General features: G+C 44.3%; 1 protein-coding gene across 1 annotated transcript in view; it reads right to left on the reverse strand.

Moving 5' to 3' along the window:
* The window catches only part of loxhd1a (lipoxygenase homology PLAT domains 1a), a 207,014-nt gene that overhangs the window by 40,927 nt on the left and 145,919 nt on the right, over nucleotides 1-20,168 (reverse strand). Inside the window, exons 27-33 of the mRNA XM_055648000.1 lie at nucleotides 17,721-17,872; nucleotides 12,891-13,024; nucleotides 10,390-10,538; nucleotides 8,776-8,880; nucleotides 6,927-7,055; nucleotides 5,058-5,222; nucleotides 2,076-2,257 (exon numbers count right to left, since the gene is read on the reverse strand). Coding sequence (XP_055503975.1) covers nucleotides 2,076-2,257; nucleotides 5,058-5,222; nucleotides 6,927-7,055; nucleotides 8,776-8,880; nucleotides 10,390-10,538; nucleotides 12,891-13,024; nucleotides 17,721-17,872 — 1,016 coding nt within the window. The remainder of the gene's footprint in view (nucleotides 1-2,075; nucleotides 2,258-5,057; nucleotides 5,223-6,926; nucleotides 7,056-8,775; nucleotides 8,881-10,389; nucleotides 10,539-12,890; nucleotides 13,025-17,720; nucleotides 17,873-20,168) is intronic.

Consider the following 20,168-nt stretch of genomic DNA (forward strand, 5'->3'; position numbering starts at 1 on the left):
ATTAGTGGGCAAAATTAGAACACATGGTATTGGGGGTAGAGTGCTGACATGGATAGAAAATTGGTTGGCAGACAGGAAACAAAGAGTAGTGATTAACGGGTCCCTTTCAGAATGACAGGCAGTGACTAGTGTGGTACTGCAAGGCTCGGTGCTGGGACCGCAGCTATTTACTATATACATTACAATGATTTAGATGAAGGGATTAAAAGTAACATTAGCAAATTTGCTGATGACACAAAGCTGGGTGGCAGTGTGAACTGTGAAGAGGATGCTATGAGGATGCAGGGTGACTTGGACAGGTTGGGTGAGTGGGCAGATGCATGGTTGATGCAGTATAATGCGGATAAATGTGAGGTTATCCACATTGGTGGCAAGAATGGGAAGGCAGATTATTTTCTGAATGGTTAGGAAAAGGGGAATTACAACGAGACCTGGGTGTCCCAGTACATCAGTCACTGAAAGTAAGCATGCAGGTACAGCAGGAGTGAAGAAAGCGAATGGTATGTTGGTCTTCATAATGCGGGAAGTCGAGTATAGGAGCAAAGAGGTCCTTCTGCAGTTGTACAGGGCCCTAGTGAGACCACACCTGGAGTATTGTGTGCAGTTTGGGGCTCCTAATTTGAGGAAGGACCTTCTTGCTATTGAGGGAGTGAAGCGTAGGTTCATGATGTTAATTACCAGGATGGCGGGACTGACATATGATGAAAGAATGGAGCGACTGGGCTTGTATTCACTGGAATTTAGAAGGATGAGAGTGGATCTTAAAGAAACATATAAAATTATTAAGGGATTGATCAAGCTAGATGCAGGAAATGTACCCGATGTTGGGGGAGTCCAGAACCAGGGGCCACAGTTCAAGAATAAGGGGTAGGCAATTTATAACTGAGATAAGGAAAAACCTTTTCACACAGCGAGTTGTGAATTGGTGACATTTTCTGCCTCAGAAGGCAGTGGAGGCTGATTCACGGGATGCATTCAAAAGAGATAGATAGAACTCTTAGGATAGTGGAATCAAGGGATATGGGGAGAAGGCAGGAATGTGGTACATATTGTGGATGATCAGCCTGGATCACATTGAATGGCGGTGCTGGCTCCAAGGGCCGAATGGCGTACTCCTGCACCTATTGTCTATGTATCTAGGGCTACTGGACCTTTCGCTCCTGACTTCCTGGTTTCTGCCATGCACTCACCTGAAACACCTTGCGGGGCAATACGGCTGCACTTGCTGCCATGGAGCACAGGTACCGATGAAATTGTAATCGGGATTAAAATGGTCTCTACTCAGTGACCCTTTAGTCTATGTTCCCTGATGGCAGGTAGTTTTATCCCCCCCGGTTTGAATTAAATTAAATAGCATTGAAGTGTATCATGGAGACACAAACAATTACGGATCACAAAACTGCAGTTTACAAAAAAACCACAAAGTGCTGGAGTAACTCAGCAGGAGCATCAACTCGCTCAACTCGGCAGCATCTCTGGAGGACATGGACAGGTGATGTTTTGGGTTGGGACCCTTCTGAAGTACCTTTACCCAAAACATCACCTATCCATGTTCTCCAGTGATGCCTCCTGACCCGCTGAGTTACTCCAGCACTTTATGTTTTTTATCATAGACGCCAAGTAGACTGGCTGATAAGTCATAGAGTGATACAGTGTGGAAACAGGCCCTTCAGGCCAACTTGCCCACACCGGCCAACATGTCCCAGCTACACTAGTCCCACTTGCCTGCGCATTGGTCCATATCCCTCCAAACTGTCCTATCCATGTACCTGTCTAACTGTTTCTTAAACAATGGGATAGTCCCAGCCTCAACTACCTCCTCTGGCAGCTTGTTCCATACACCCACCACCCTTTGTGTGAAAAAGTTACTCCTCGGATTCCCATCAAATCTCTTCCCATTCACCTTGAACCTATGTCTTCTGGTCCTCGATTCCCCTACTCTGGGCAAGAGACTCTTGCTAACAGTGTAACATGATTGGCTACTTCACCATCTCAATATGATATATGACATATCTTCACAGTTTCTTGTGAAGCTGCACAGTTGTATTCAGTCAGCTTGAAGGACATTTGCACACCTCTATGATGAACTTATTGACGGCGTCCCTCTTAAAGTACATCTTTCGCTCTCGTTTATTAACACACAGAGACTTCTGGTGGGTGCAGACACCATCTCTCCCGTAAAGGACGATGAAGACATCAGCGTCAGTCCCTGCTCCGTAGACGTCAGAGGTGCGGACAGTGATCTCGTATGGAACAACTGAAACAGCAACATGGACAAGCATAGGTTCAGCTCCTTAGCTTAACACAGGTATTACGCGCAACTTCCTGCAAGACCAGAGCTGCCTTGAATAGGTTCACTCGCTTCAGAAGTTATTAAGACCTGGAGTAACTGTTTCCTACCTGCTCTTCTTTGAAAGGGTGGAACCTCATGCTTTGACACCGAGTTTTTAAAGTGGGTGGGACTACAACAGAAATAGTGTAGGGTCACTGGATGAGTTGAAGGGCATAAACTGCCTATCGCTGTTCTCATGTTTTTAAGCTATTTCTTATAAAGAAGGGATCCGGGTGGTAGAATGTACGTTATATTTCACTGGCAATATTTATCTTTAAAAAACCCATAGGGTTATATAGCATGAAACATAGAAAATAGGTGCAGGAGTAGGCCATTCGGCCCTTCGAGCCTGCACCACCATTCAATATGATCATGGCTGATCATCCAACTCAGTATCCCATCACTGCCTTCTCTCCATACCCCCTGATCCCTTTAGCCACGAGGGCCACATTTAACTCCCTCTTAAATATAGCCAATGAACTGGCCTCAACTACCTTCTGTGGCAGAGAATTCCAGAGATTCACCACTCTCTGTATGAAAACAGGCCCTTCAGCCCCACTTATCCGTGCTGACCAAGGTGTCTATCAGAGCTAGTCCTGTTTGCCTGTCTTGGGCCTACAGTATATCCCACCAAACCTTTCCTATCCATGTTCCTGTCTTAATGTGCTTACTTTGTTAGTGTTACCTCTGAGCTTCCTGTCTTGGTGAGTAGGGTTTATAGTGGGATGTGCTGTTCTTATCATCAGAGAAGCAGCATCCTGCCTGAGGCTCAGGATGTTGTTCAAACCATTGCAGCATGGAAGTACCTAGACGCTGGAGATCAGGTACCTGCACATCTGAACTCTCAATCACCTTTGGACTTGTCCATGGTGATTTTGTACCATCATGACCAAATAGACAATGTATTGGGCCACTTAGCTTCATGCCAGTCACAGATACGTGTCTTATATTTTTAACCATCTTTTTCAAATATTTTAAGTTTGCTTTAAATAATTGGTTTCACTTTTGCTCAATGCTTCTGATCGTCAGATGTATTTATTGGTGACGAGCGGTAGAATTGCTGCCTTACAGCGCCAGAGACCACGGTTCAATTCTGTCTACGGGTGCTGTCTGTACGGAGTTTGTACGTTCTCCCCGTGACCTGTGTGGGTTTTCTCCGAGATCTTCGGTTTCCTTCCACACTACAAAGACGTACAGGTTTGTAGGTTAATTGGCTTTGGTATAAGTGTAAATTGTCCTTAGTGTGTAGGATAGTGTTAGTGTGCGGAGATCGCTGGTCAGCACAGACTCAGTGGGCCAAAGGGCCTGTTTCTGTATCTATAAACTAAATTAAACTAAAAGGCCACTTGTACCCCGTACTGTCAGAAAGCCACGAGGGTGGTGGATGGATGGGGTCTCACGTTCCACCACCTGAGATCCAGTCTCTGTTCACAGATTTCACTACATTGTGGGACAATCAATGCAGCAATGCCTCATGGAGCCATGCAGCTGCAAGATGCAACTGCAACACTGCCATGGGGGAGGCAGAAGTGGAGTGAGGAGCAGCCTGCCTTAAGTATGATTCTAGCCAATTTTTTTAAAAGATGGAAGGCTCTCACTGGTCAGGACAGGGCGTCAGGACTATATATGGACTGAGTGTGTTTCAGGTATCAGTGCAGAGACCCTTCCCCAGTCTCCACTGCCACGGCAGAAACTCCAGTTCGGACCCTCAAAGTCAAGATCCCATTTAAAAAGCAAAAAACAGCACTAAAAGCAATAAAATGTTAGGTGTACAAAATCGTGAGAAAAAGAGATAAGGTAGATGCATAGAGCATCTTGCCTAGAGTAGGGGAATCAAGACCAGAGGACAAAAGTTTAAGGTGAGGGGAGAAAGATTTAATAGGAACCTGAGGGTGGTGGGTGTATAGAACAAGCTGCCGGAGCTGCAATTGAGGCAGGGATTATGGCAATGTTTAAGAAACATTTAGACAGGTACATGGATAGAACAGGTTTAGATGGATATGGGCCCGGTGGGACTAGTGTAGATAGGACATGTTGGCCAGTGTGGGCAAGTTGGGCCAAAGGGCCTGTTTCCAAACTGTACGACTATGACTCTAAACAGTTCCAGTCTGAAGAATGTTGTCTGCTAGAGTTTGTACGTCCAGCAAGTGAAAAGCATTTTCATCCTTAAAATCCCAGCAGGTATGATGCTGATCTCTTGTTCCATCACATGGTGGAGTTGTGTGAGCTCAGAGCTCATATAGTATGTGGCAAGCCAGTGAGAAACTGGTTGATGAATATTTTCTGAGAAAGAAAACAGAAACCCAAAATGGGAACTGACAAATGTTTAAAATTAAGGCAAATAGAAAACTGTATGCGTTGTGAAGTCTAAAGTCAAAATCAAAGTAAAAGTAGCCTTTATTGTCATTCAGACCTTGCGTTCCCGACCGGGATCATCACCCATCCTTTTTCTCCATGGATTCTGCCTGGCCGGCTGTGTTACTCCATCACTTTGTGTCTATCTGTGGTATAAACCAGCATCTGTAGTTCTTGTTTCTACAAGTGCTTTGTGATCCCCCTGGTGAGGTTAACTTTCTATAACAATGAGATCCCAGGAGACAAATCTTCCCATTTATCTTCATAGTGTAGAATGTTAAGGGTGCGTAACATTTTCTTCCCAGTAGCTCAGATGGATTACAACTTGAACTACAACTCCTATTAATTTAAGCAGCAAGGTATAACTTACATGGAACATAGTCCTTGGTCTGTAAGTCTGCAGGGAAGAGGTCTCGTACGATGTATCCATCATCCTCAGCTTTATCCAACCAACGTCCACATGGGAAGCGCAGTATTTGTCCAAGGGATGGAGCATCGATTTCCACCCAGTCTAAAAACCAGCCAGCACACCCTCCTGAAAGTACATGTCACAACAAAGGATTTGATGCTGACATCGGAATTGCATTCAACTGTACATCAAGAAAAAATGACACAAAGTAAAAGTAAAAGGGTCAGGGAGGAACTGTGGGGTGAGATGCGGAACAGAAGCATCAATACTGGGAATTGGAGCTGTTGGAATGTCATTTGCAAATAATAGTAAAGGAGAAACTTATGTTAGTTGAAATCTTGCTTCACTTTGCAAATCAAATGGAAATTCGTCATTAGAAGTTTATGTCTGAGCGCTTATATTCTTGTTTGAAAGGAGACAAACCAAACAATTTGAATTTGTCACGAAGAGGGCAACAAGAAATGCTTCTGTTTGTTAGCACACGATTGTTACAGCACAGAGGAATAAATGCTGGCTCCTAGCAGATAATCCAATGTATTCCACTCCCAGTTCTTTCTCTACCCTTGAACATTATTTTCCCTTGAGTCGCTGTCCAATTCCTTTTGAAATCCCTGACAGATAGTATTTTAACCATTCTTACAGCAACTGAAGTCCAGATCAGGACAACTATCTGTGCAGAAAAGCTTTTTCTTCACATCTGTCTTGTATCTTTTGAACACAATTTTAAATCTGTGCCCTTTACTCCCTGAACCATCCACGAATGAGAACATTCTGTCGATTTACTCCATCCTATCCAGTCACAATCTTACACAAAGTTCTTGCCTCCAAGAAGAAGAATCTCAGCTTCTCAAGTCTAACATTATTAAAAAAAAACCTGTCTGGGTCTCCAAAGCCCTTCAGTGGAGGAGATATGTATCCTTATATGGTTTGATTTGGATGTGACTTAAGATCCATCCCCAAGGTTGAATCAAAAACATCCTTTGAATGGTCCAGCAACCATTCTGTTGAAGAGCAATTGGGGAAAATCAATATAAAAAACACTACGATGTTAGATCCAAAAACTAATGAAAAACGCATTTTACATTCAGAAGGGGCAAAAAATCTAGTATCATTAGTGTTGCTCCCATTGATGCCATCAGGCAAGAGATACCGTAGCATCAAAGCCCGGACTACCAGACTGCTAAACAGCTTCCTGCCACAGGCTGTGAGGCTGCTAAACAGTCACTCAACCTGATTCTGTTGCTTTGAACTGACAATTTAATAACTCTGGCACTGGCCACTCAAATCAGCAGCCCTGGTCATTTATGACTGTTTTTACTGTATTTTAATGTTGCCGTTTTACCTGCACTTTTTAACTATTTGTACTGTTTCATCAGGGACTGGATTGTTTTTAGTGTTTTTATTTATGTGTGAAATGTTTACGTTTTATGTGCGATGCTCCGGTATTCCCTGGGAAACGTCCTCTCATTTTGCACTGTACAATTGTTGCATTGCAAGATGACAATAAAGGTTGATTGGTTGATTGACTGGGCCACTGAGTGAACTCCCAGAAAGCGACTAGCCTGGTTGGAGTCCCTGCCTGTGTCCTCAAAACCTGTCCTCAGAACCACTTTCATGCGTCTTTTGCAAAGAACATTTCTGCCGAATTTTCCCTTGAGGGATTAAAGAGATTGTCCTCCTTAGATGCAGGATGTGGAAAGGGAAGGGCTCCATGGACCTTGTGAATTCAGATTAATGTCCTATTTAACATTTACGTTTCTATATGATCTCAGTTCCGCTCAGTCTCTGTGAAAGGTTCCTGTATTTTGAGGCCCGTTGGGAGGGGCTTACCATAGTTATCATGTCCTATTTGGATTTTTTTCAGTGCTCCAATATCCACGGCCTCTATAGTAAACTCATCAATATTTCCTTTTTCAAATTTATTTTTATTATTTTTTGTTGCCTTGAGATTAACAATTCCTAGGGAAAAAAAAAAGATTTATGTTAAAAAAAATCCCTGGATGTACTTTCATGTATTTGTGAAGCAATCTGCAGTCTGGCCGAATAACCCACAGAGCGACTGTTCAAATTCCAGCAAGGCATGAATTTCATTGGGAGGTCATGTTGCAGTTGTATAAGACGTTGGTGAGAACGCATTTAGAATATTGTGTTCAGTTCTGGGCACCATGTTATAGGAAAGATATTGTCAAGCTTGAAAGGGTTGAGAAAAGATTTACGAGGATGTTGCCAGGACTAGAGGGTGTGAGCTATAGGGAGAGGTTGAGTAGGCTAGGTCTCTATTCCATGGAGCGCAGGAGGATAAGGGGTGATCTTTTGGAGGTGTATAAGATCACGAGAGGAATAGATCAGGTAGATGCACATAGTCTCTTGCCCAGAGTAAGGGAATCGAGGACCAGAGGACATAGGTTCAAGGTGAGGGGGAAACAATTTAATAGGAATCTGAGGGGTAACGTTTTCACACAAAGAGTGGTGGCTGTATGGAACAAGCTGCCAGCAGAGGTAGTTGAGGCTGGGACTATCCCATCGTTCAAGAAACAGTTTGACAGGTACATGGATAGGACAGTTCTGGACGGATATGGACCAAGCGCAAGCAAGTGGGACTAGTGTAGCTGGGATAGGTTGGCCGGTGTGGGCGATTTGGCCCAAAGGGCCTGTTTCCACATGGTATCACTCTATGACTCTATGATTAAAACAGTTTAAATAAGTAAAGCTAATGAAAGTTGCGGGATAAGAGGAGGTGTAAGATCTATTTCATGAGACTGATGAATTGCTGGGAGCATTAGCACAAAGATAGCAATATCCTCTCGCTTCTTTTCTACCGATCTACATCCCAGGGTGATCCATGCTCCACCTGCAGCGTGACCACAGGGTAATAGTCAAAGACTAAACTTTCGCCACACTCTATTAATTAGTGTGAAACCGATAATGCGGTGGTGAACTCCCATCTGCCTTTGGCGACCTTTGAACTACCTTTAATCAAACTTTATCTTTGCACTAAATGTTGTATCCTTTATCCGTTATTATAACAATAAAGGATTCTTTTGACTTTTTAAAAAATCTGTGCACTATGGACGGCTTTATTGGAATCCTGTATGGTTATAGTCCTTTCTTTGACAGGATAGCACGCATACAAGAGTTTTTCACTGGAACTCGGTACATGTGACAATAAACTAAACTAATCTAAACATTCTAGCAGTGAAAGTAATAAGACACTGGGAATAATTAATTAAAACATTTGTTATTTATTTTTTGTTTGTTGTTATAGTTCTTTCCTTTTCTCCAGAGATGCTGCCTGACCCGTTGAGTTACCCCAGAAATTTGTGTCAATCTATTGCTTTTTTACTTTGACTTCCTATTTGAAGAGAATGTATTCCCTTTTATTCAATATATAATGGCCCTCTTTTCACCTTCTTCCTCTTATCTCACCATGTTGAGCTGAGCGATAAGGTTGTGGAGTGTAGAATGTTGTGTATCAAACTCTTGCTGGTGCTACTCTGCCGCTGCCACTGCAATGTGTGTGAGCACGCCCCCTAGAGGGGAGCGACCTCTCGCTCTTCCCTGCTCTTCATTCCACCTGGCAGTTTACGTTGGTACAACACTCATTTCTGGAAACATGTCCCACAGTGGGTTTTTACGAACAATCTTGATTGTTAAATAATGCAGTGAGAAGCCTTCTTACCTGTGTCATCCCTCTCACCGAACAGGATAATGAACACATTGGCGTCTGTTCCCGCATTCTTTTTCTCACCAGTTTTTATTCTCACATTGTAGGTGGTGGACTGGGCTGTTGGGAACATTTATACATTATTTTTGGAAACTGCCACATTGGGAGAAACAACTGAAATCAACCAGGCTTTGGTATAGGAAGGAAACTGATGCTGGTTTAAACCGAAGATAGACACAAAATGCCGGAGTAACTCAGTGGCACAGGCAGCATCTCTGGAGAGAAGGCATGGGTGACGTTTTGGGTCAAGAGCCTTCTTCAGGTCTGAAGAAGGGTCTCAGCCCGAAATGTCACCCATTCTTTCTCTCCAGTGATGCTGCCTGTCCCGCTGAGTTACTGCAGCATTTTGTGTCTATCTCAGGCTTTGGTATATTTTGACTGCAAGGCTGGATGTCAGTGTGTAACTTCCCAATATTATTAAACTATTCAAAGAATTACAGTGCAATTAAAAAAGCACCTTGTAGACTCTCAGGACACTTCAAATTACTTCACAGATATTTAAGTTATTATTTAAAATATTAAGTTATTTTTCAAGAGTAGTCACTTTTAATTACAGTTGTTATTTTAGGCATAACAATTCGATAAAAACAACTTTAGGGCCAAACGCGGGCAAATGAGACTAGCTTTGATGGAACATCTTGGTTGCATTGGACGAGTTGGGCCGAAGGACCTGTGTTCGTGCTGTGTGACTATGACTCTATATAGTTATACAGGAGTTCTACAAGGCTATTTTGTTGTACAAGACGTTGGAGAGGCCACATTTGCTGAATTGTGTTCAGTTTTGCTCACCCTGCTGTGAGAAGGATGTGGTTAAGCTGGAAACAGTGCAAAGAGGTTTTAGGAGGATGTTGCCAGGACTTGAGGGCCTGAGCTACAGGAAGAGGTTGGACAGGCTTGGACTTTATTGCTTGGAGCACAGGAGGCTGAGAGGTAATCCTATAGAGGTGCATAAGACCACGAAGGGAACAGATAGGTGGATGCACAGTCTTTTACCCAGAATAGGGGAATCAAGAACTACAAGACAAGATAGGTGATGGAGGAAGAACCTGAGGGGTAACTTTTTCACACAGAAGATGGTGGGTATATGGAACAAGCTGCCAGAGGAAATAGTTGAGTCAGATAGTATAACAATATTTAAAATACATTTGGACAGGTACATGGATAGGAGAGGTTTAGAGGGATATGGATCAAACACAGGCAGGTTGGACTAGCAGAGATTGGCATTGGTCAGAATGGGCAAGTTGGGCAAAAGGGCTTTAACCAGAATAGAATATCAATCTGCCTGTTTAGTTCTCCTATTCTTGCATCAAACAGTGTGTATTGTTTCTTAATATCAGTTTCATATCTAATCTGAAAAATGCATCTGACTGCAACACTTCCTCAGCCTCAGCCTTGATTATGCATTGAATTGTTCTGGGGTAAATGGGATGGCACCAGGGTACGACACAAGCCTGTAGAACAGGTAAGGAGTATTTGCTGAGCTGCATAATGTGCCAATAGTGGGTATTCATAACACTAACACATCATGAGTCTGGACAAAGAGATGGTTCTTTCAGTGACGGTTTGCACCTTTTTGTTCCAAGCCTAGCGTTGCCTGAGAATTTACATCTGTGTCCATATCACTTTTCAGGAAAGCCTCATCCACAGGAACCAGTTCTCTGGCAACCTGGCCATCATCCTCGTCAACAGCCAGCCATCGTTCACAAGGGAAGAAGTACCTGGTAAAAGATTGTGTGATGGTGATTTTGTGATTGACAATAGACAATAGACAATCGTCAAAGTCAAAGTCAAAGTCAAAGTATCCTTTATTGTCATTCAGACCTTTCGGTCTGAACAAAATTTTGTTGCCTTGCAGTCATACATATAATAAAATAACAAAACACACAATAAACACAAATTTAACATCCACCACAGTGAGTTCACCAGGCACCTCCTCACTGTGATGGAAGGCAAAAATCTTAAAGTCTTTGTCTCTTCCCTCCTTGCTCTCCCTCTGCGCTGAGGCGATCCAGGCCTCCGATGTTGTGACCCAACCGGGTGATGGTAAGTAAGTCCCGCGGCTCAACCGTGCTCCGCGAACGGGCCGGTTCAAACTCCACGGCCCGGAGTGGTCGAAGCTGCCGCTCTAGGTGCAGGAGTAGGCCATTTGGCCCTTCGAGCCAGCACCGTCATTCAATGTGATCATGGCTGATCATCCACAATCAGCACCCCGTTCCTGCCTTCTCCCCATATCCTCTGAGTCCGCCGTCTTTTAAGAGCCCGATCTAGCTCTCTCTTAAAAGTATCCAGAGAACCGGCTTCCACCGCCCTCTGAGGCAGAGAATTCCACACACTCAGAACTCTGTGTGAAAAAAGTGTTTCCTCATCTCCGTTCTAAATGGCTTACCCCTTATTCTTAAACTGTGGCCCCCTGGTTCTGGACTCCCCCAACATCGGGAACATGTTTTCTGCCTCTAGCGTGTCCAAACCCTTAATAATCTTATATGTTTCAATAAGATGCCCTCTCATCCTTCTAAATTCCAGAGTATACAAGCCCACCGCTCCATTCTCTCAGCATATGACAGTCCCGCCATCCCGGGAATTAACCTTGTAAACCTACGCTGCACTCCCTCAATAGCAAGAATGCCCTTCCTCAAATTTGGAAACCAAAACTGGACACAATACTCCAGGTGTGGTCTCACCATGGCCCTGTACAACTGCAGAAGGACCTCTTTGTTCCTATACTGAACTCCTCTTATTATAGAGGCCAACATGCCATTCACTTTCTTCACTGCCTGCTGTACCGGCATGCTTACTTTCATAGACTGATGAACAAGGACCCCCAGATCCCATTGCACTTTTCCCAACTTGACCATTTAGATAATTATCTGCCTTCCTGTTTTTGCTACATAGAAACATAGAGAATAGGTGCAGGAGGAGGCTATTCGGCCCTTCGACCCAGCACCGCCATTCAATGTGATCATGGCTGACCGTCCCCAATCAATAACCCGTGCCTGCCTTCTCCCCATATCCCTTGACTCCACTAGCCCCTAGAGCTCTATCTAACTCTCTCTTAAATCCATCCAGTGACTTGGCCTCCACTGCCCTCTGTGGCAGGGAATTCCACAAATTCACAACTGTCTGGGTGAAAACGTTTTTTCACACCTCAGTCTTAAATGGCCTCCCCTTTATTCTAAGACTGTGGCCCCTTGTTCTGGACTTGCCCAACATTGGGAACATTTTTCCTGCATCTAGCTTGTCCAGTCCTTTTATCATCAAGTGGCAGGCTATATTTAGCAGGCTACCATAGTGGATAACCTCACATTTATCAAAATTAAATTGTTGAGAGAGAGTTAATATTTCAGATGGATGGATGACCATTGATGAGTTAACTTTGTTCCTGAATCTGAATCTGAGGTGCTGACATATTCACAGCATTCCCTCTTCTTAATGAGGAAATTCTTCATCTGGTCATTTTCTATGCAATAATTTTTTTAATAAGTATTTGTGTAGATTTTCAAAAGAATCCAGCAAATGAATAATATTTTGCTCTGCAAGTAAAGGCCTGTCCCACCAGCATGCGATTGCATGTGTCTAGCGCGACCAAACGGTTACGTCATCACGCAACGGCACGCCGGGCGCTGACGTGATCGTGCATGCGCTAGGTGTATGCCGTCAAGACGCTGCGTACAGCATCAAGACGCTGCGTACGGCGTCGAGACGCTGCGTACGCCCGTCGAGGCGCTGCGTACGGCCTCAATGCTGCTGCGGACCGACAGGCCGTTGCCGTGCGGAATATTTGGACAGTGTCAGTTTTTTGGAGCCCCGCGTGATGTCGGAACCAGCCCCGCACAACTCCATACGGCTCCGGCGATTGAAGTGGGACCGGCCCCGTAGGGCCGTACAGCTCAAGCGACCACGTTAGGTCGCGCTTGCCGCATGGAGTCGCATGCTCGTGGGACAGGCCCTTTCCTTGCAAAATGCCACAGAAGAATGTAATTTGCTTGGTGTTTAACTTGCAAAGTTGAGAAAAACATCTGGATTAATATAAAATCTGTAATTCCTCTCATTTGAAGACAATTAATACTCACGTGGTGTCATCCCTTTCATCGACAATTTCAACTCTGTCCAGAAACCAAGCAGCGTACCCTCCTGCGTTATCATGGCGAATTCGGAGTTTCCTTAATGTTCCCAGATCAATGGCTTTGACCAAAAATATATCTTCCTACATTCAGAAACAAACTGCAGTTGTAGGATTTGAAGAAAACATTAGGAGCCTGGATAAGCAATAGCACGGACAAAGAGTTGGCAGATGGCCAAGGTCACCAGCATAATCAGGGACAAGTCGCACCCCAGTCACTCCCTCTTCTCTCCTCTCCCACCGGGCAAAATGTATAGAAGTGGGAAGCCCCACACCTCCAGATTCAGGAACAGTTTCTTCCCAGCTGTTATTAGGCAACTGAACCAACTTGCCAACAACTATAGAGCAGTCCTAAGCTACAATCTACCTCTTTGGAGATCTTCGGACTATCTTTGATCAGACTTTACTGGACTTTACCTTGCACTAAACGTTAATCACGTTATTCTCTTTATCATGTATCCGTACATGGTGGATGGCTCGATTGTAATCATGTATTGTCTTTAGCCCACAACAAGAGCTTTTCACCGTACCTCAGTACATGTGACAATAAACTAAACTAAACTCAAACTAAACACAGGCCATTTAAAAATTGAGTTGAGAATGAGTTGAGAATGAGAGAACAGGGAGAAAGAACAGAGCAAAGAATAAAGGGACTCCTCCACTGAAGAGTATCCTCACCACCAGCCAACCAGCCACACATGGTAGAGTAGAGCATCAGTTAGTGCTGCTGTTGCACAGCTCCCAAGATGTAGGTTCAATCCTGACCTTGGATGCTGTCTCTGTGGAGTTTGCATGTTTTCTCTGTGAACACACAGATTTTCCTGGATGCCTAAGTTATGAAGGTGTGCTGATGTTATTTGTCTACTGTGAATTTCCCCTTAAAGTAACTGAGTAAAAGGAGAATTAGTTGGGAATGTGATAGGTTTGTGGGAAAGAATAGGTTGGAGAAAAATAAATGGGGGGAAATGTGATTGCGGGGATGCTTTCAGAGTTGGTATGGACTAGATAGACTGAATGGTCAACTTTTATGTTGTAAAATATATTAAAAATATGAGCATGTCCATTTTTTATAGGGAGAAAGCAGGAACGGTGTACTGATTTTAGATGATCAGCCATGATCATATTGAATGGCAGTGCTGGCTCGAAGGGCCAAAGGGCCGAATGGCCTACTCCTGCACCTATTTTCTATGTTTCTATGTTTATGATCTTTTTGTAGACATTTAATCAAACATATTGCTGGGACATTAGGATGCAGTGCTGAACAAAACTATTGCAGCTGGCTGCCTGCTCAAAGGCTAGTTTACACAATGGTCAGCAAATCTTAAAAACAATGTTGACAGCTGGAATGAAATGAAGCAATAAGGATGGGACTAATTCTAGGTGTTGACCTATGTTTGGATATTTAAATAGCCTCTGCTCTGACAGGTTAAGAAGCATCAGCTGATTTGCTCCATGACAAATCCACAGATGGCAATGACCTCACGGTGATTTGCCTAAATTCTCAGCCATTGTGGAGCAAGGAGCCTGTTCCTGTGTAGGAACAAGGAACAGCAGATGCCGGTTTACCAAGTAAAGACACAAAATGCTGGAGTAACTCAATGGGTCAGCCAGCAGACCTGGAGAATATGGATAGGTGACGTTTCAGGTCAGGACTCTTCCTCAGGGGTGGGGAGAAAGAGAGCAAGAAGATTAGAACAGTAGGACAAAGCATGGCAGGTCATAAGTGAACTCAGGTGAGCGGGGAGTTTTTATAGGCAGATATTTAGAGATACAGCGTTGAAACAGGCCCTTCGGCCCACCGGGTTCGTGCCAACCAATGATTGCCCGTACACTAGTTCGATGTTAGCATAGCAAAAGGATTCATAGCAAAAGGATTTGAGTATAGGAGCAGGGAGGTTCTACTGCAGTTGTACAGGGTCCTGGTAGATTTCACCACACCTGGTAAAAAGTTTTTGCTATTTGTACATCTGTTTGGTCTTCAAAGGGAGTGTGAGAGATGTCCTTTAAGACATTCTGGTTTTTTTCTTGCCAGCGGGACTGTGGAGTACAGGAGAAGCCGACAATTCTCTGGACTGATGGCCCTGGGATGGCTATAGGAGCAGGGACTTTCTACTGCAGTTGTACAGGGAAGAGAAGACTGGAGATTAGACACGTTTTGGTACTCCATCTAGAATTTTAGAAGTACAGAGAAGGGGGGATCCCTGGGATATAGAAACTTATTACGAAAGACTGGAAATTCTGTAAGGGGTTAGAAGATTGAGGGGGGATCTAGATTACAAAATTCTTAATTGTTCAGGAAGATTGTTCCCGATGTTGGGGAAGTCCAGAACAAGGGGTCACAGTTTAAGGATAAGGGGGAAATCTTTTAGGACCGACATGAGAAAATAAATTTTCACACAGAGAGTGGTGAATCTGTGGCATTCTCTGCCACAGAAGATAGTTGAGGCCAGTTCATTGGCTATATTTAAGAGGGAGTTAGATGTGGCCCTTGTGGCTAAAGGGATCAGGGGGTATGGAGAGAAGGCAGGTACAGGATACTTCTTGGTTTATACTCTCTAGAATTTAGAAGATTGAGAGGGGATCTTATAGAAACTTACAAAATTCTTAAGGGGTTGGACAGGCTAGATGCAGGAAGATTGTTCCCGATGTTAGGGAAGTCCAGGACAAGGGGTCACAGCTTGAGGATAAAGGGGAAATCCTTTAAAACCGAGATGAGAAGAACTTTTTTCACACAGAGAGTGGTGAGTCTCTGGAATTCTCTGCCACAGAGGGTAGTTGAGGCCAGTTCATTGGCTATATTTAAGAGGGAGTTAGATGTGGCCCTTGTGGCTAAGGGGATCAGGGGGTATGGAGAGAAGGCAGGTACGGGATACTGAGTTGGATGATCAGCCATGATCATATTGAATGGCGGTGCAGGCTCGAAGGGCCGAATGGCCTACTCCTGCACCTAATTTCTATGTTTTCTATGTTTCTATACTGAGTCAGCCATGATCATATTGAATGGCGGTGCTGGCTCGAAGGGCCGAATGGCCTACTCCAGCACCTATTTTTTATGTTTCTATGTTTCTATGTTATCCCAGTTTCACATCTTACACACATGGGGCAATTTACAGAAGTCAATTAACCTACAATCCATTACTTCTTAGGAATGTGGGAAGAAACCAGAGCACCGGGGAAAACCCATGCGGTCACAGGCAGAATGTACAAACTCTGTACAGACAGCACCCGTAGCCAGGATCGAACCAGGGTCTCTGGCACTGTTAGGCAGCAACTCTACTGCTGCGCCACCCCAAATGGTTGGACATAGGCCAGAGATGAACACGCACAAAGTTGCAGATTGTGAAGAGAGTTGCAAATTGTGAAGCTGAAGCATTGATGATGTGCCGTTGGGTTGTAAGCTATCCAAGCGGAATACTGGAACACTGTTCCTGTGTTGTACTGTTCTATCAGTTGGAGATCTAGAGAGTGTTGCAATAAGCAGTCAAATTAATACTCACTCAACAACATATACAACTGGTGACGGTTACTGGCTGGTAGAACTCATCACATGGAAGTTAAGTAACCAAATCTGTCCATCTTGGTTAACTCAGCTAACGCTGAATTGACTTGAATCTAACCTGAAGCCTTACTTGTCCATTATCTTAATGTTAGACCGTGCGCCAGGGGACCTATGCAAGGATTTTGTTTGGTGATTTTAGCTCTGCATTCAACACCATTGTGCCAGAGCTACTACACTCCAAACTTTCCAAGTTGACTGTGCCTGAACCCCTCTGTCAGTGGATCACCTACTTCCTGACAGACAGGAAGCAGCATGTGAGGCTGGGAAAGCACATCTCAAACCCGGAGACCCTCAGCATAGGAGCACCACAAGGCTGCGTACTCTCTCCTCTCCTCTACTCTCTCTACACCAACGACTGCACCTCCACAGACACCTCTGTCAAGCTTCTCAAGTTTGCGGACAACACAACCCTGATTGGACTGATCCAGGATGGGGAGGAATCTGCCTACAGACAGGAAGTGTCACAGCTGGCATCCTGGTGCCATTGCAACAACCTGAAGCTCAATGCTCTTAAGACAATAGAATTGATAGTAGACTTTAGGATAGGCTCCCCCTCCCCTCACCCCACTCACCATCAACAACACCACGGGCACATCTGAGGAATCTTTTAAGTTCTTGGGAACCATCATGTCCAAGGACCTGAAATGGGGGGCCACCATCGACTCCACAGTCAAAAAGGCACAACAGAGGATATACTTCCTGCGGCAGCTGAGGAAGCACAATCTGCCACAGGCAATGATGCCACAATCTGCCACAGGCAATTCTACATGGCCATCGTAGAGTCTGTCCTCACCTTCTCCATCATGGTCTGGTTTGGCTCAGCCACCAAGCACGACACCTGGAGGTTGCAGCGAATCGTCCGATCAACTGAGAAGGCTGTTGGCTGCAACCTTCCCTCCATTGACAAACTGTACACTGCAAGGGCCAGGAAGCGAGCGGGCAAGATCATCTCTGACCCCTCTCACCCTGGCCACAAACTATTTGAAGCACTTTTATTTCATACACATGTCTAAACTATAATGTTTTATTATTAATGTTTAATGTTTATGTGCCATTCTCAAATATTACTGTGTGTCGTGATTTTATTTGTGAGCAGAGCACCAAGGCAAATTCCTTGTATGTGTACATACTTGGCCAATAAACTTATTCATTCATTTATTACTTCTGAGCATTAACTAAAGACAATAAGACAATCATTTCTACTCCGCGATTTTTTTCTACCTGTCCTTTTTCAAATTTGTTGAGGTGGTTTGACTTCTTGAGGTGTCGTTCTCCTGTGTCTGTTGTCTCACCGTAAATGTTAACAAAGACATTGGCATCTGTTCCCGCACCCATGACGTGCCCAGTAAACACATGGACTGTGTAGGTGTTCTCTGTGAACGGAAAGACTTTGAAGCAAAATCTGTCAAGATCACTGACACACAATATTAGAAACAGAAAATGTTGGAAACGCTCAGTAGGTCGGGCGGCATCTGTGGAGAGAGAAACAGACTCCATGTGTCAGATGAGAGCACCTTCGTACAACTAAGAAAGAGGGAAAATAAGGAGGAGAGACAAGACCCTGCAGATGCCTGAATCTTGAGCAAAGTGCAAAAGTGCTGGAGGAATTCAACTGGTCAGGAGCAAATGTACGGGCGAGGTTTTGGATCAGAATCCTTCTTCAGTCTAAGTAGAGGGGGGGGAGTGGGTGGGTCGGGAGAGAAAGCAGGAAAAGAGTGATGCGGCAGGACAAAGGGAGAGAATAAGTTAGTTTTAATCTCCAGAGAGGAAGGGGAATTACTTTTCATTTTTAGTTTAATTTACTGACAAAATTAGAACTATAAAAATACTATTTTCTTGAATTAACTTGGGAAATATTGATCCATATGGAAAGGCAAATTTGGCTTAATGTGTGTGTCAGGAAACTGCTAAGCTTTAGTAGAAAGTCACTGGCCATTGAGCTTGTCACCCTACAGAAGGTTGGTTAAAGATATACAGTGCAGGCCAACAGAGAAAGGGGGATTCAGTAGTTTTCCAGATCTGGAGAGGGAGAATATGGGATCTGGATGGGCTGTCTGCAGTTGGCGACCATGGGACTGCTGCAGTTAGCGACAGGCCACACTCACTGCTCTGGCTACAGTGCAATTGTGACCCCACATCTCAAACCCTTCTTCAGACACTACATACATTAATATAATTGATCAAACTCAACTACAATTGATAGAGCAAAGGGGAAGATAGAGAGTGCAGAATATAGTTCTCAACATTGTAAAACCTCAGTTCCACAGACAAAGTCCAATGTCCACGACGGGGTAAGGATGAGTTGGACAGTAAAGTCATAGAGTGATACAGCATGGAAACATGCCCTTCCGCCCAACTTGCCCATGCCGACCAACATACCATACCCCATCTCCATTAGTCCGACCTGCCTGCTTTTGGCCCATATCCCTCTCACCTTATCCTACCTGTTTAAAGTACATTAGACAATAGACAATAGACAATAGGTGCAGGAGTAGGCCATTCGGCCCTTCGAGCCAGCACCGCTATTCAATGTGTTCATGGCTGATCATCCCCAATCAGTATCCCGTTCCTGCTTTCTCCCCATATCCCCTGACTCCGCTATCTTTAAGAGCCCTATCTAGCTCACTCTAGAAAGTGTCCAGAGAACTGGCCTCCACCGCCTTCTTAGCTAAGGGAGATACGTTTAGATAATGATTTACCTAAATCATGCTACACAAAATCACAAAATTCGCCCTTTGAAAATGTGTGTGCCCAACATACACCAGACCCTAGTAAATATTGAAGTGAGACCAGGGCTCTATTATAGGTGAACAGCTCATGGAGTGCACAGTGTCACCATTGATTAGCCAGGAAACAAACTGCATCCAATGCCTGCCCATGGCCCACCCTATTGTGTTCTGTTTATGTTCATAAGGAGCAGAATTAGGCGATTTGGCCCATCAAGTCTACTCCATCATTCAATCATGGCTGATGTACCTTTCCTTCTCAACCCCATTCTCCTGCCTTCTTCTCATAACCCTTAACACCCTTACTAATCAAGAATCTATCTATCTCTGTCATAAAAATATCCATTGACGGCCTCCATAGCCTTCTGTGGCAATGAATTCCACAGATTCACCATCCGCTGACTAAAGAAATTCCTCCTCATCTTCTTTCTAAAGGTAGGCCCTTTTATTATGAGGCTATGGCCTCTGGTCCTAGATTCTCCCACTAGTGGAAACATCTTCTCCATTCCCCTCTATACAGGCCTTTCACTATTTTAATAAGTTTCAAGGAGTTTCCCCCTCATACCTACTTGAGTTTAGAAGCCAGTACAGGCCGGGTGCTATCAAACGCTCATCATATGTTAAACTAATCATTCCTGGGATCATTCTCGTAAACCTCTATTGGACCTTCTGCAACGCTAGCCCTCCTTACTACCAATTCGGGTGGCGCCAGCAATGGCTGCTTTGCCAACAGTCTGTCTGTCTGTCCCTTCCTTCTTGGTTGTTTGTTTGTACGTATTAAACATATGTTTTTAGTGTTCTTTAGCTTGTTTTACATATGTGGGGGTGGGTTTGGGGCAAACCTTTTCTAACTGCTTGCCTCGACAGAGATACGATTTTTTTCCGTATCATATCTCCGCCCGCACTGCGGCCTAACATCGAGGAGTTGGCAGCCTTTGCTGGA

The sequence above is a fragment of the Leucoraja erinacea genome, chromosome 1 (genome assembly GCF_028641065.1).
Source record: "Leucoraja erinacea ecotype New England chromosome 1, Leri_hhj_1, whole genome shotgun sequence".
NCBI lineage: Eukaryota > Metazoa > Chordata > Chondrichthyes > Rajiformes > Rajidae > Leucoraja > Leucoraja erinaceus.